Source organism: Notothenia rossii, assembly GCF_949606895.1.
Source record: "Notothenia rossii genome assembly, chromosome: 3".
NCBI lineage: Eukaryota > Metazoa > Chordata > Actinopteri > Perciformes > Nototheniidae > Notothenia > Notothenia rossii.
Genome location: NC_136901.1, coordinates 21,373,949 through 21,389,057, shown reverse-complemented (window position 1 = coordinate 21,389,057; position 15,109 = coordinate 21,373,949). Strand labels below are relative to the sequence as shown.

The 15,109-nt window shown below is 40.4% G+C and overlaps 1 protein-coding gene across 1 annotated transcript in view; it reads right to left on the bottom strand.

The window, feature by feature from the left end:
• ablim2 (actin binding LIM protein family, member 2) overlaps positions 1–9,371 on the bottom strand; it is a 101,120-nt gene extending 91,749 nt beyond the window's left edge. Inside the window, exon 1 of the mRNA XM_079669579.1 lies at positions 9,116–9,371. Within this exon, the coding sequence (XP_079525705.1) occupies positions 9,116–9,128 (13 nt within the window). The 5' untranslated portion in view covers positions 9,129–9,371. The remainder of the gene's footprint in view (positions 1–9,115) is intronic.
• Between the last annotated feature and the right edge of the window lie 5,738 nt (positions 9,372–15,109).

Below are 15,109 nucleotides of genomic sequence, written 5' to 3'. Positions count from 1 at the left end.
AAGAATCGTGAGAAAATCGTATCGTGAACTTAAAATCGTGAATTGTATCATATCGTGAGTTGAGTGCATCGTTACATCCCTATTAGTGACTGACTTTGTTATGTTTTATTCTATTCTATGTTTTCTTTCTCTTAAAAGAATACTTGGTGATTACAGCTGTGAACTGCTGGTTAGCTAACTGCTAGCACACTAGCCAGCCAGGAACATGCTAGTGAAGGGGTAGGAAACCTGTAGCTTTGACATGTAATAACATGGAACAAAAGGGAAGACATTTTGTGTCTGAGTTGGAGGTGGTACTGTGACACTGGTATTTAGGCCTAGGACTTCGGAAGTATGTGACACTTTCATCTATGATGCGGCAACTTTCATTGCAGAAGGCAATCTCAGCCTTGGTTAGTTAAACATGGATACATCCCAAACAAGAATAGTCTTATGGATCATGGAGAGTTTGATTTTCCTTGGACAGATTTCTTTTTTTTTTTACTGCCAGAGATGCTGGCTCACCTTCATGTGTGAAATGTGGCAAGAAATTAGCAAACAACAATGTAAAGTTGAAAGATATCTTTAGAACAAGCACAAGGCTGAAAAAAACACATGGTGTTCATAAGAAATAAAATACCCCAAAAATGCAAAAATGCTCTTAATTGTTGTCCAATAGTGTATAAACGCGATTACCTATAGTTTTTGCCTAAGTATAACTATATAAAAACTCAATAATTTATAAGCCATGCTATTACATAGGTTTTGCTATGTGGCCAGGACGCGTGCACAAAAATGGTGACGCGTGCACTGAACGTGTAAATCCAAGATATTAAGGATGCTTTATCCATCATTACAATGGATATAAGTAATATAAGTAAGACTCGAAAGGATGCGGCCTAACAATTAAAAACTTCTGAAAACGGTGGAAAACCCGAAAAGGATCATGAAGGAAAAAGACGAAAAGATTGTGATGCTGGAGCGAAGGATCATTACACCAGAAAAGAGGACATTGCGGACTGCCACACACTTGGAAAGCCGTCGGAAAATGGAAAGACAAAAGTGTGCACGATGATCAAAGCTAAGAAACTGAAAGGAACGTGAATCTACAATAACTAGCATCTGACAAAAAGGAACGCTGGGATGGCAAAAACGGCAACGGACCTCAGGAAGGTGCACGATATTCATCAAGAGCAACGAAGGAAAAGTCTTACTTGTGAAAGACAATGAGGACTTATCCAGATATTCACAATGTTTGCAAGCTGCCACTTTATCAAGTATGATAGTGAGGATAACGGCCAAATGGCCTTTGGAGAACAATATAAAGACCTAGATTTCGTAAATGAAAATCCCCAAAAAGATAACTGCTTTGACACCCACATTGATCCAGATTAAATCTTTTACAGAAACCTAAAAAGAAAATGCACGACATTAAAGGCCTTTCATTAATCCACTTTAACGTTAAAAACACACTCTGCCAGATTGGTAGAAAGTCTCTCCACCTGTCATAACAACCTCCTTGAATCTGTCACGGTGGAAATTGAGCTTAAACAGAAGAAACATATATTTGTCTCATACATGTATAGAACACCAGGTAGTGATATTGAGGAATTTGATTACCTAGTCAGGAAGAAATGCTTGGAACTTATTGGAATAAAATCCTCTATGTGTGTGGAGACTTTAACATTGATCACCCTTGGTCTTCTCACTTACAACCAATCCAACTAGGATAACTGATTAACTGAAACGTTAATTGACAACATCTTCACTAATGTTTTAGAAATGGAACACCACAGTGGTGCTTTCAGCACAGATGTCAGGGATCAATTGCCTGTTTTTTCTATTAGTGGAAAATAACCTGTTCTTAATAAATACAAAATACATACTTTTTTAAACGGAAAATAAATGAAAGATCTCTGAGCAAATTAAACATGAACCTAAAAAATGAAATGTGGCAGGCTGTTAGATAAGATAAGATATAACTTTATTAATCCCAATTTGGGACATTTTTGAAATTTGAATTCGAGCTTCAAGATTTCAATAAATCCTAGAAGGACATAGCCCCATATTATGCCCCAGCCAATATGGATTACAGAAAAAACACTCCATCTCATCTGCAGTGATTACATTGGTTGAACAAATCACAAATAACATTGAGAAAGAATGTACTGGAATATTCATTGACCTCAAAAAGCTTTGGATACAGTAAATCATGATATCTTTCTAAAAAAAGCTAGAACATTATGGCATTAGGGGTCGAGCTAATGAGTGGGTCAAGAGTTAACTGAGGACAGCAATATGTGGAGATGGGAGAATCAAACAAACTTCCAATAATATGTGGAGTCTCACAAGGTTCAATTTTAGAACCAAAACTAGTTCTGATTTACATGAATGATATTACCAACACATCAAACATGCTGACATTCATTTATTTGAAGATACCACCATTCTCTGCTCTTACCGTAACTACTGCTCCCAAATATGGGGAAACACAAACATAACAAATACACAAAAAATAATTGTATCCCAAAAAAAAGTAATTAGAACAATATGTGGGGTAGGAAAATGTGAACATGCAACTCTGCTACTTAAAAATCTAAATGTATAAAAATGTGTTGACCTTGTTAACAGTTAAGTGGACAGCTAACATCTTAAAGAATTACAATCCCTTACAATGTAACACAGTAACACTGTACAGAGCTGCCTGTAGAATCCATGTCTGCCCCTGACAGCTGCTGTCACACTCAGCATGTTTCAAACAGAATACTCCATTCATATGCAGACCGGAGCTTTGAGGTGAGCAGGGAGGAATAAATATGACTCAGTGGATCTGACCCATCAGGAAGAGCAAGTTGTCACTGAGAGCCTGAGGGGGCTCATCTGTTTTTGATTGAAGTATTTTTCATCACTGTTACAGGGGCGGATCTACCGGGGTGGCATGGGGTGGCAATTGCCACCCTAAAAAATAGCCTCGCCACCCCAGCTGCCACCCCAGTTGGCAGCTTTGTTTTGAAATAAAAGTTGTGGCTCATCGGACATTTATGAGAGAAAATCCCTAATGTCCGAGTGCAAGGGAATGCAGCACAAGACGCGATAGTGATTGGCGGCGATTTCATTTGAACGTGACGGCGCAAAACGAGAAGCATTCCATATACATATATATATATTAGGGCTGTCAAGTTAACGCGTTAATAACGCGTTAATGCAAAAAGAAATTAACGCCACTAATTATTTTAACGCGATTAACGCATGTGTATTTTTTGTCCTCGGCTGCCCCGTAGTTTCAGAGCGCATCGAGTTTAAAATACCATCTACAAGCTGATGCTGACAGCCCCGCTCCTGCCACCCGCTTGTGGCAGACCACACTTCCACGCTCACCGGCAGGCCCGGACTGGCCATCGGGAGGACCGGGAGGTGTATGTGTGGCGCGAGCGAGAACGCGCACACCTTACGTGTATTGTTGTTGTTAGAATCTGGTGCTAGCTAGCTGCGCTAACCGATATAAGGAGCTGTTTCAATGAAAACAGAGGAGCGACATTTCGCCGACAACTGCGCCGAGCACTTGACTTTATGCAGGAAGCCAGACAGTGGGACATTGTACGAAAAGTCAGCACTCAGCACGGATAGTGCGCGCAACATGATTGCAGCGTCCAGGCAGCTCCCGTTCGAGCATATGCCTTGAGTTGCACATCGCTCCAACAATCCATCACAGTACACAGTACACACACACACACACACACACACACACACACACACACACACACACACACACACACACACACACACACACACACACACACACACGCACACACACACACAAACACACACAAACACACTCTCTCTCGCACACACACTCTCTCTCTCACAGACAAACTCTCTCTCTCTCTCTCTCTCTCTCTCTCCATAGTTTTTGAACGGGTGGCAAAATGGTCAGATATACAACTCAATGCATTCTTATGGGACGCAGTGCTGCAGTTGGTTGCCTTTGATCTCTCTGGACACACACACAGGTGTTATGATTGGGTGTTATGAGTAGGTGCTCAGGAACAGAAACAAACACTGACAGACTGGACTTAAAAAGACTGTCTCAGCCTATTCTTTTCTGTCCGATGGAGACTTCATACAGACTTTAACAGGTTCCACATATTTTATACATTATTGGTGACGTATGGTTTTAGTCGAAAAGTTTGCAGTCAAAATATTCTGCTGCTTTTCCAAGCCTTTTTACTTTCTTTTCTCATCTTAATACAAATTCATTCACTACTACTTACATCTGATATTTAACTCCTTCAGCCTATTTTCAGCTACAGAAACCATTCAACTATTACATTATTCAGCTATTTCAGGACATCAAGGCTGTACATGTTGTTTTTTATACCTTTTATTAAACCTTTTCCTTTAAATATTAAGCTTTTTCTGCATTTTTGTAGCTAAAAGCAGCTACCATTCAGCTAATAAATAACATATTCAGCTTTTTCTGCATTTTCAGCTAAATTCAGCCATAAATGTTGACAGTTTACAGCATTCGCACGCATTTTCTGCAGGAAATGCATTTTGTAGTTGTATCTTGAGTTTCAATGATTGTGCTTTGTGTGTCATTTACGCATGCTAGCAATTGAAAGTAACTGTAAATTCCTACAGTATTGAAAATATGAGCTAAGATTACCGAACCATGACGTGACCATCAGTTTGTCTAAAGAACAAACCAGCAGCCAGCCACGCAGAGCCACGTTAATCAGCAGGCTGCAAGGAAATGTCACAAGCCCACACCACATTGGGGCTTAATTACTAGTGTGTGTGTGTGTGTGTGTGTGTGTGTGTGTGTGTGTGTGTGTGTGTGTGTGTGTGTGTGTGTGTGTGTGTGTGTGTGTGTGTGTGTGTGTGTGTGTGTGTGTGTGTGTGTGTGCGTGCGTGCGTGCGTGCGTGCGTGCGTGCGTGCGTGCGTGCGTGCGTGCGTGCGTGCGTGCGTGCGTGCGTGCGTGCGTGCGTGCGTGCGTGCGTGCGTGTGTGTGTGTTTGTGCGTGTTTGTGTGGGCATAGCACAAGTGAGGTCAGTCAGCATTTATCCCGGAGAGAAGAGCTGTATGTCAGCCGGACCGTTATTTCATCAGCAGAGCATCACATTTAAAGAATGAATAAGATAAGGTATGTTACCAAAGTACTTTCTCCTTGTGACAGTAGGAAAAGCAACATTTGTAAATTAATAAAATAAATGATGGCTGAATTCCATTTAGTAGAGCAGGTTTTTCAGGTTACCAACACGTGTACAAATGTAGCAATTGTCTACCCTGTTCATTTCCTTATTGTGAAGAAATGATAACACTTAATTCAACATGACATAAGCAATTGATAATGTAGGAAACATCAGACAATTGTACATAATCAATTGCAATAATAGTTTGGAAATGTGTTCAAAAGAATTGAGAGTCAATAAAGTTTTGTATGATATGCACAATTGATGATGATGTGGAGGTTGAACAAGAATTTAGATTTTTAAGTGAAAATTGGAAAAAAAAGTCTTATATCTTCAACATCGTGCTCTATGTTCTCCCCTCTACACTAACTGCACATGTGTAAACAAACATTTCATAATTCCTGACAATGGACACACAAAGAACCACAGCCAGGAGGCACACGCCTTTCAGGGCAGAACCAGGGAGTTGTGACACATGGTTTAACGACAGAAGGAGCCAGAGGGAATGAGCCTGACTGCAACAGTGTCACAACTGACAACATAATCATATACGGGTGTGCTTTAGCTGGGTGTAATTGCTCACTAACCAGCACTCACTGGTTTATTACTGGTTCAAATGTAAGCAAAAATCTTTGTCACATATTATGTTCCACAGTGGTGTAGAACATTGATCTGAATGCCAGCAGAAATATTTCAGTATAGGTTTTGATCTTATCATAAAATTAGTTATCAGGAATAAAATAGGAATCCCATCAAATGTTGGCATAAACACGAGATGTCACTAAAACTATAAGTAAATAATAGTAACGGTTTGGTAGTTTTCTTTTCCAGCCCAAACTGATCAACCGTTTGCAGAGCTCTGCAAAGTAACAGCCAGGAGTTCAGAGCAGCGGGCCGGCCGCTGCATGAAGCTTTGGGATAAGGTTGGGTTTGGTTTTGTTTCTTTATTTTAACATAGAAGTATAATGAAAAATAAAGACTTATATCATTTAGCTATAAATAAAGACATGGTTTCAGTTTCTGACGCCTGTTGCCTGCTAAGGATTAGGTTCAACTCTACTCAAACAGGAAGGAAACAGTACTGTAGGGTTTCTTGGGATTTCTCCCGTTTACGCTGCGGAGGTCTAAGGACAGACAGTGTTTGACGTACAAATTGTTAAGCCCCCTCAGAGAAAGGTGTCATTTGTGATATTGGGCTGTATAAATACATTTTATTAATTGATTGATATTGATCAGACTTCTACTTCTGTGGGTTAAGCAGGAACCTGAACTTACAGGCTATTCTACCATCCTCCATCCATGTGGCGGTTAAAGGGCTCCATGTGTCTCGGCTGGAAGCACAAAGCCAGTTAGTGATCAACAAAAGAGTGATTACATGTATTATGAAAGAATGCAGACTGGCCTTCAGATTGATTTCTCTCAGGGTGTGTTCATGCCAAGCCTGTTCTGAGAAGTTTATTTAGGCTTGATTGCACCACTGGTACAGGTAAACAGGTTCAAACAGAGGGTACACTTAAAAACCAAGCTAAAACACCTGCAAGTATACATCCCAGTAAGTGTCTTTCTAACTGTTCTTTGTCATTTTTAAAGAGAAACATCATCTGAATTTAGGGTTAGAAATGTATCTAAGAATCTCATGCAGGATTTTGCTAAAATGCCATGATATATTATATTGTGTTGGCAGGATCAGGGTGGATCTGGGATCAGGTATTCTGGTAGGACAGCAGGACAATGTTATCATAGTGAGAGGATTGGGATAAGTTAGCTCCAGAATTGGATGAGAGTTGTATATATGTTATGATTTAGATATACCAAATTCATTTTAACACTAAGTAAAGCAACTCTTTGATCAAAATGTATTCCAAAATGTGGATTCATTTATTTCCTTTACACATTACAGCCTGATCAGCAGCTTACAGCAGAGCTACAATTCAGACTCCTTTAACATTTAAAAATGCTGCCTCACTGCCAGCAGTGGAGTTCATTGGCTGTACGTCCAAAAAACTGAAAGGATGTGGCCACAGATATGTGGAATATAAGTGACAACATGGCACGGGATAAGGTCCAAAGAGCAGGGGGGGGACGTTTTTTCTCCACACTAAACCAATAAAAGTAATCCCAGAACACAAATTCTATAGCCAAGCTATATGATACAAATCCATTATAAATTGTTATTTAAAAGAGGAGCTCTGGGATGATGCTTAATCCTAAATTATGGTTCTATGGAATGTTTTAGTGATGAAATCATATATTGAGATATCATGATACACAATTACACAAGACATCTCGAGATTGTGGTTTTGTTTTTATATGAAACCCTACATTACCACTACCACTGGAGGTCATGTAACCAAAGTGAGATTATAGCTGGACATGTTTTACTTTTTTTTTCCTATAATTTCACTTTTAAGTTTTATGTCAATTTTGCACAGAAGTTATTCATTTAATGAGAAACACTGTACAATAAGCGTTGAGCCCCCTGTGTTCCCCCCTAAAAGCAGGGTTTATAATGATGATAACATTTTAGTTGGATAGCGGCATTATCAATTTTATGTTTTGTTTTTTTGTGCGGATGACTCTATACAAAACTAGTCATCTTAAAATGTTGAACACTGTCTTTGTCTCTTTTGTCCCACATTAAATGTGCCCCTCTCAAAAAATAACCGGCCTCAGCAAGGCCCCCCCAGTCAAATGTATCCAGGACCGCCACTGCCAATATGTCCCTTCATATTTAGACCAGCTGTAATCATAAACAGGTAGAAATGTGAAGAAACATTTCATCTCCTGCCCCTCACATATCCAGGCAACATTCTTCACAGATCAGGTGGAACTTCCACAGGGCCCCACAAATTAGAGACAAGGTTCCAGACCAACGCTGACCTGTGTTTGCCTCCTGTTTGTGTGAGGATGTTTGCACTTTACAGCAGAGTGCTAATGAATTCCTCCTGTCTCCAGCCCCAGACAAACTGCAGTACTCTCATTAACAGCAGATCTGCACAGGATGGATGGTCTCATTAGAATCTGGGGCCCTAGATGCTTTAATTTGCTAAGTTAGCTATAGTATTTTTATTTATTTATCAACTTACACATTATAGAAGAGAAACCAGATCAAAACCTGCTAATTTTATATATGCTGTACCTACTATCACAGTTACTTTCTGGTTTTATTTGATGCAATGGCAATCACTGGTTACTATGGAAACATTTTGATATTTATTTGGTTTCTTTCGCCAAGTCCAGGTACATTGTAGCTGTATCTTTGACTCAAAATGACAACTAGTTAGGCCCGAAGACTTGTGTTACATTTATTGAATCCCCCAATCCCACAACCAGGTGAGACAGCAGCCAGCAGGATTCAAGATTCAAAGGTGTATTGTCATAACATACAAACAAAGGTGTAGTTATGTCATGTATGACAAACTTAGATCGCATGTTCGTCAACAGCGCAATGACAAAACATAACAAATAATAATAATAATAATAATAAAAGAGGAGTCAGGAGCCAGCAGATCTACAGTGGGCGATTCTACTTCCGGTCTAATTAGCCCATATGACATACAAGTTCACAGAAACAAATGTGAAACTATGTCAGAGAACCCTGAATGCTAGGTGTAGCATCACATAAAGGCGCAGCCTGATGCTGCTCTAATTATCGTATACATTATAAGATACAGGATAATGCTTTACAGTATATTACAGTAGGACTAAAGTGTAGCATAGTATAATATAGTACAGTATGTATCCATCGATCGTAAGGCCTTCTAATTCTAAATGCATATGTTTAATCTAAATAAATGATTATTATTGTGCTGCCAAAGCAGGTGACACATAGGGAAAATAAGGACCAAGCCCAAAAAAGCTAGCCCTATAGGAACATTAACAGTATGTTAACCACTTCACGAGAAAAAGCCATTAAAACCTCGTATTTAAAAACAGGTCTTACCAGTGCTGCTCATGGTGCCAGTGTTCTCCGGGAGATGCTGCTCAGTACGCCGTTGCCACTGACAGGAGGACCGCAGGGGGCAGATCCACACAGCGGAGGACCCGCCGGGGGGGTGCAGAGGGCGGTGCAGAGGGGCTGTCCCTTGCTGTTATGTCGCAGAAAGCTCCCGAAGCAGCCGCACTGAGAAGACAAAGTCCCGCAGACACTGCAGTGTGCGGCTCTCTGAGCTGGGTGTGGGCACGGTGGAGGACGCGACAATAGTCAGGCTACCAGGAACCATAGGCAGGATTTCCGGTGGGACATTTCAAAATAAAGATTTTCAGAGTGTTTATACTACTAGTCACCTATATATCGTTCTATTTATTAAGTGTTGGTATTCCGTTTCTGTACTTGTTCTTTACCACATTGTAAATATACAACATTTCAAGTAAAACCACTTCATCGAGAATGGTTTGTAACTGGTACTAAAAAGTGTTTAAGTACGATTAGGAAAATGTAGTCAAAGTATTTGATGTATAAGTGCTTATTACAGAAATAAATATTTTTAAATATTTTAAAGCAAAAGGAGCAAATCTTCGTATTTAACTTTGAATAGGTTTAAACAAAAAACAAAAAACGAAAAATCCCAATACATTTTTTGTCAACCCATTCATAGTCTTAGTTACTTAAATATAATGTGTGATGGTTAAACCTGTAACAAATAACCATATTTTAAAAGTATTTTGTGTCAAAATCTGCATTTATAAAGTATATCAATCTATAAAATAAATGTAATGGAGTAAAAAGTACAAAATTGGCTTCCAAAATGCAGTACAGTACGAGTATAAAGTAACATGACATGGAAATACTGTACTTAAGTATGGTACTTGAGTACATTTATTTGGTTTCTCTATCTGATCTGACCAAAGAAGGGTAGGGCTCTTAAAAGGTGCATATTAAAATGCACCTTATTCATGAATGTAGCAATAAAAGACTTAGTAAATAATATTATTTTCAATCCCCCAACGTTGAATATATTGAAGTAAATAGAACATCAGAACATTAAAAAATATATGGAGCGCAGACTGGTAGGCTACTGGAGAGGAGCCAGTTCACCTCCGGGCCACTTCCGAGGTGCCCTTGAGCAAGGGACTGAACCCCCAACTGCTCCCTGGCGCCAGCTAGACTGGCTGATTCTCCGCTCTGGACCTCTCAATGCATGTGCATGTGTGAATATAACTGTGTGTATTTGTATGTACCCGTATAAGAAGCATGTATAAAAAAGAGAGTGGAAAACTGAAGATTTATGTTCTTTTTCTTCTTTATCAGGTTTGGGGTGAGATTTACCTCTCCAATATAGGTGCTTGACTTTGATAAGTCTACATTGTACTTTAAATGTAAATTGTAAACACATGAGTATAAATCAAGTTGTCCAATTGAACTGACCCACAGTGAAACTGGAGGTTTTGGGGCCAGGGCGTGGTTTTTGGAGATTTATCCTGGTAATCCAGCAGGGATTTGCTTTTTCTACATACGGATATACTAAAACTGAAGGCCTATAAGAAAAATTGCATACTGTTATGAACATAGCCACAGAATAATGAATACGCTTTCATTCTTTTACTTTGAAAGACTCGATCCAAAGCTTCCGGTCTTATGCTCGGTAAACAGGAGCATCTTGTCGCTGTTTGCTCAGCATCCACAGACTGCTCCTCATCACGGCACCGGGCGGACAGCGACACTGTACCGGGGACGTGGTTTCCATTGGGAATGTAGTCTTTTAGAAATAAAAGGGCCATTCAAATGGCCAGTGCCCAGTTTATTCTGGACTACAAGCCAGTGCAGTGTAAACAAACTGCGTTGCGAATGTACCTGGCAGAGACAGAACTGCATTTCATTTTTAAACAGGTTGGAAAATCAGTTAGGATGTAACGATGAACCTTTGCACTGCATTTATTTGTTTGAATAATGTCAAAGCATTTAAGCACAGCAGCTAGACATCACAGTGCTCATTTTGTTTCGGTGTCATCTCTGTGTGTGTGTGTTGTAATAGCCTACAATTAACTGGGTCGGTGATCTTTTTTTTAAAGCCTCCAGGAAAAACTGAGGCGGAGGAAGTGGAGGAAGATGACCAGGAGATCACTGCAAGAAACATCTTCATTGAAGAATATGTTAAACATAAATACAGAGCAGATTTTTTGTTTGAGATTTGATCAGTCAGAAATGATCTTCCAGTAAATGCACTGTTTTTCAACAAACAAAGACCTTAATTATATGAAATTATCTAAAGTGTATATACTGTATATAGGGAGAATAACAGCTCCTGAGACCTGGATTACTCCATCCAACACATCCACCCCAGCAGCTCTCTCCACAGCATATTCCTTCTCTCACACACCCAGACCCTCTGGCAGAGGAGGTGGCTCTCCTCTTTCTCTGCTTCCATCTCTCAGGCAAAAAGCACTTTCTTTAAAGATAAGATCCAATCTTCCTATTCCAATCCCAAAAAACGATTTTCCATTTTCTCCACCCTCTTGGACCCCCCCAAAGCCCCTTCCCCCTCCTCCCTTCTGTCAAGCGACTTTGTTAACCACTTTGAAAAAAAGGTTGATGATATTCGCTCTTCTTTTTCTGACTCACCTTTACTCACCGCTGGGTCACCAGACCCACCTTTCACCCACACACTGACCTCCTTCTCCCCTCTCTCTCCAAGTGAGGTTCTTACCCTCGTTACCTCTGCCCGTCTTACCACCTGTCCTCTGGACCCTATCCCCTCAAACCTCCTTCAGACTATCGCTCCTGATATTCTACCGTTTCTAACCCATTTCATCAACACTTCTCTAACTTCTGGTCACTTTCCAAACAGTCTCAAGGAGGCAAGAGTAAACCCTCTCCGAAAGAAACCCAATCTCAACCCGTCTGATGTTATAAACTACAGGCCTGTCTCTCTCCTCCCGTTCCTGTCTAAAACACTTGAACGCGCTGTCTTTAAACAACTCTTCTGTTATCTCCATCAGAACAACCTTCTGGATCCGCACCAGTCTGGTTTCAAGGCAGGTCACTCAACAGAAACTGCCCTCCTTGCTGTCACTGAGGAACTGCACACGGCTAAAGCAGCCTCCCTCTCCTCTGTCATCATCCTTTTGGACCTGTCTGCTGCATTCGACAAGGTGAATCATCAGATCCTCCTTCGCACTCTCCAAGAACTTGGAGTTTCAGGCTCTGCACTATCCCTCCTCACCTCATACCTCAAAGACCGCACCTACAGGGTAACTTGGAGAGGGTCCGAGTCCGACCCTTGTCAATTAACTACAGGGGTCCCTCAGGGCTCTGTCATTGGTCCCCTCCTCTTCTCCTTGTACACAAAATCGCTCGGATCAGTCATTAACCCGCATGGTTTTTCATACCACTGCTAAGCTGACGACACCCAATTAATTCTGTCCTTTCCCCGCTCAGAGACCCAGGTCGTCGCACGCATCTCTGCTTGTCTAGCTGACATCTCTCAGTGGATGTCTGCTCACCACCTCAAGCTCAACCTTGACAAGACTGAACTGCTTTTCCTTCCGGGAAAAGATTGTCCCACTCTTGACCTAACAATCAACATCGGCACCTCGATTGTTTCCCAGACTCAGACTGCAAGGAATCTAGGTGTGACCCTAGATAACAAACTGTCCTTCACTGCAAATATAGCTGCTACAACCCGCTGCTGCAGATACACTCTTTACAACATCAGGAGGATACGTCCCCAGCTGACCCAGAAAGCGACGCAGGTTCTGGTCCAGGCTTTCGTCATCTCACGCCTAGACTACTGCAACTCCCTCCTGGCTGGTCTACCTGCATGTGCCATCCGACCTCTGCAGCTTATCCAGAATGCAGCGGCTCGTTTGGTCTTCAACCTTCCTAAATTCTCCCACACCACGCCGCTCCTCCGCTCCCTTCACTGGCTTCCGGTAACTGCTAGAATCCACTTCAAGACACTGGTACTTGCGTACCATGCTGCGAATGGATCTGGCCCTTCCTACATCCAGGACATGGTTAAACCGTACACCCCAGCACGTGCACTCCGCTCTGCATCAGCCAAACAGCTCGCTGCACCCGCACTGCGAGGGGGACCCAAGTTCCCATCAGCAAAAACACGTGGGTTTGCTATCCTGGCTCCAAAATGGTGGAATGAGCTCCCCATTGACATCAGGACAGCAGAAAGCTTACACATCTTCCGACGCAGACTGAAAACTCATCTCTTTCGACTCCACTTCGAGCGATATAATTACTAACAAAGCACTTATATACTAATAAAGGGCTGGCTTATCTAAAGCCAGTTGAGTAGCACTTGATATGTTTGGCTCTATGAAACCTGATGTACTTATATGATTCTGTTTTCTTCAAGTTTGTACTTTGTTGGTCGAACGCACTTATTGTAAGTCGCTTTGGATAAAAGCGTCAGCTAAATGCAATGTAATGATGTAATGTAATAACATAACTAATTGTAAAACATATTTGCAGAACAAAAGGTAGGCTACCATAAGAATGGAACGTATTTACCAGCAGCCTATTATCTTTTGATATGATTCAATAATTTCTTATGACATGATCAAGGGCCTGAATACTCTGTGTACATAACTGCAAATCTATAGAGGAAGACGATGACATGTGTGTGTGTGTGTGTGTGTGTGTGTGTGTGTGTGTGTGTGTGTGTGTGTGTGTGTGTGTGTGTGTGTGTGTGTGTGTGTGTGTGTGTGTGTGTGTGTGTGTGTGTGTGTGTGTGTGTGTGTGTGTGTGTGTGTGTGTGTGTGTGAGTTTCCTGTGTGTCAGAGTGATGAAGCCTGGAAAGTTTTCAGCTTGTTCAAAGAGGAGGAACAGTTTGTGTATGATTCTGGACATGAATGAAGCAAAGTGCCCAGACATCGTGTGTGTGACTGTGTGTTATTTGAGAAGACCTGTTACTATAATTGACTACATCATGGAACAATTTGAATGTAATTACATCTGAGAGGTACATTTACATTTATTTTCTTTGTGCACTTCAAAGTGTGTGTGTGTGTGTGTGTGTGTGTGTGTGTGTGTGTGTGTGTGTGTGTGTGTGTGTGTGTGTGTGTGTGTGTGTGTGTGTGTGTGTGTGTGTGTGTGTGTGTGTGTGTGTGTGTGTGTGTGTGTGTGTGTGTGTGTGTGTGATGTTTATCCCATAGACTGTGGGTTATCCATAAAATGTATGTGGCCCACAATGGAACACAAACATGGTTGTATTGAGCTTATCCCCAAATACAAAAGACAGCACAATGTGGCTGATAAGTCAATTCTCCAGTATCAGAATAAGCATCAAATAAGCAACACTCCATAATAGCACACCAACAAACAATGCAATATAAAAACATTGCAGTTATGTGGTTTTTGCTGCTGTTCACCTCTCATCTCTTGAGCTATTCTGCTCATCTCTCAGATGTAATCCTCTTATCAGATTAGTTTGTTTTCAAGTACATTTAGTTTGACCATAAATAATGCAGAATTGTAATTAGTTTCGCTCAAAAATAATCATACAATTGAGTCAGTGAATAAAAATGTGTAGAAGAGGCTGGTTCATCATTTCAAATATTACATTTTTAAAATCAAGATCTAGACATTTTTTTGTGCATTTATTTTATATTATTGGTAATACATAATTTATACTTTGGTAATAACCATGTTTTTTTTCATTCAGTACCAATTAAAATGAATGTAAATAAGTAAATACCTATAATGATAGGGCCTATTAAATACAGTTGAATTAAATATATATATTTTTTATTCCAGAACATCATTTATTTTGTATACAAAATACATAAAGTCATGAAAAAAATGACATTAAATAGATAAATAAAAATACAGTTTAATTTTTCCGATAAAATATTTGTTAAATACAGAATTAGTTTTGATAGCCTTTTTATTCATACGGTTTTTAATCGCGCTACTTGAGCATGGATGTATTATAAGAACGTTTGGAGCCCATCTATATATATTTTTTTTGTCACTGCGACACCA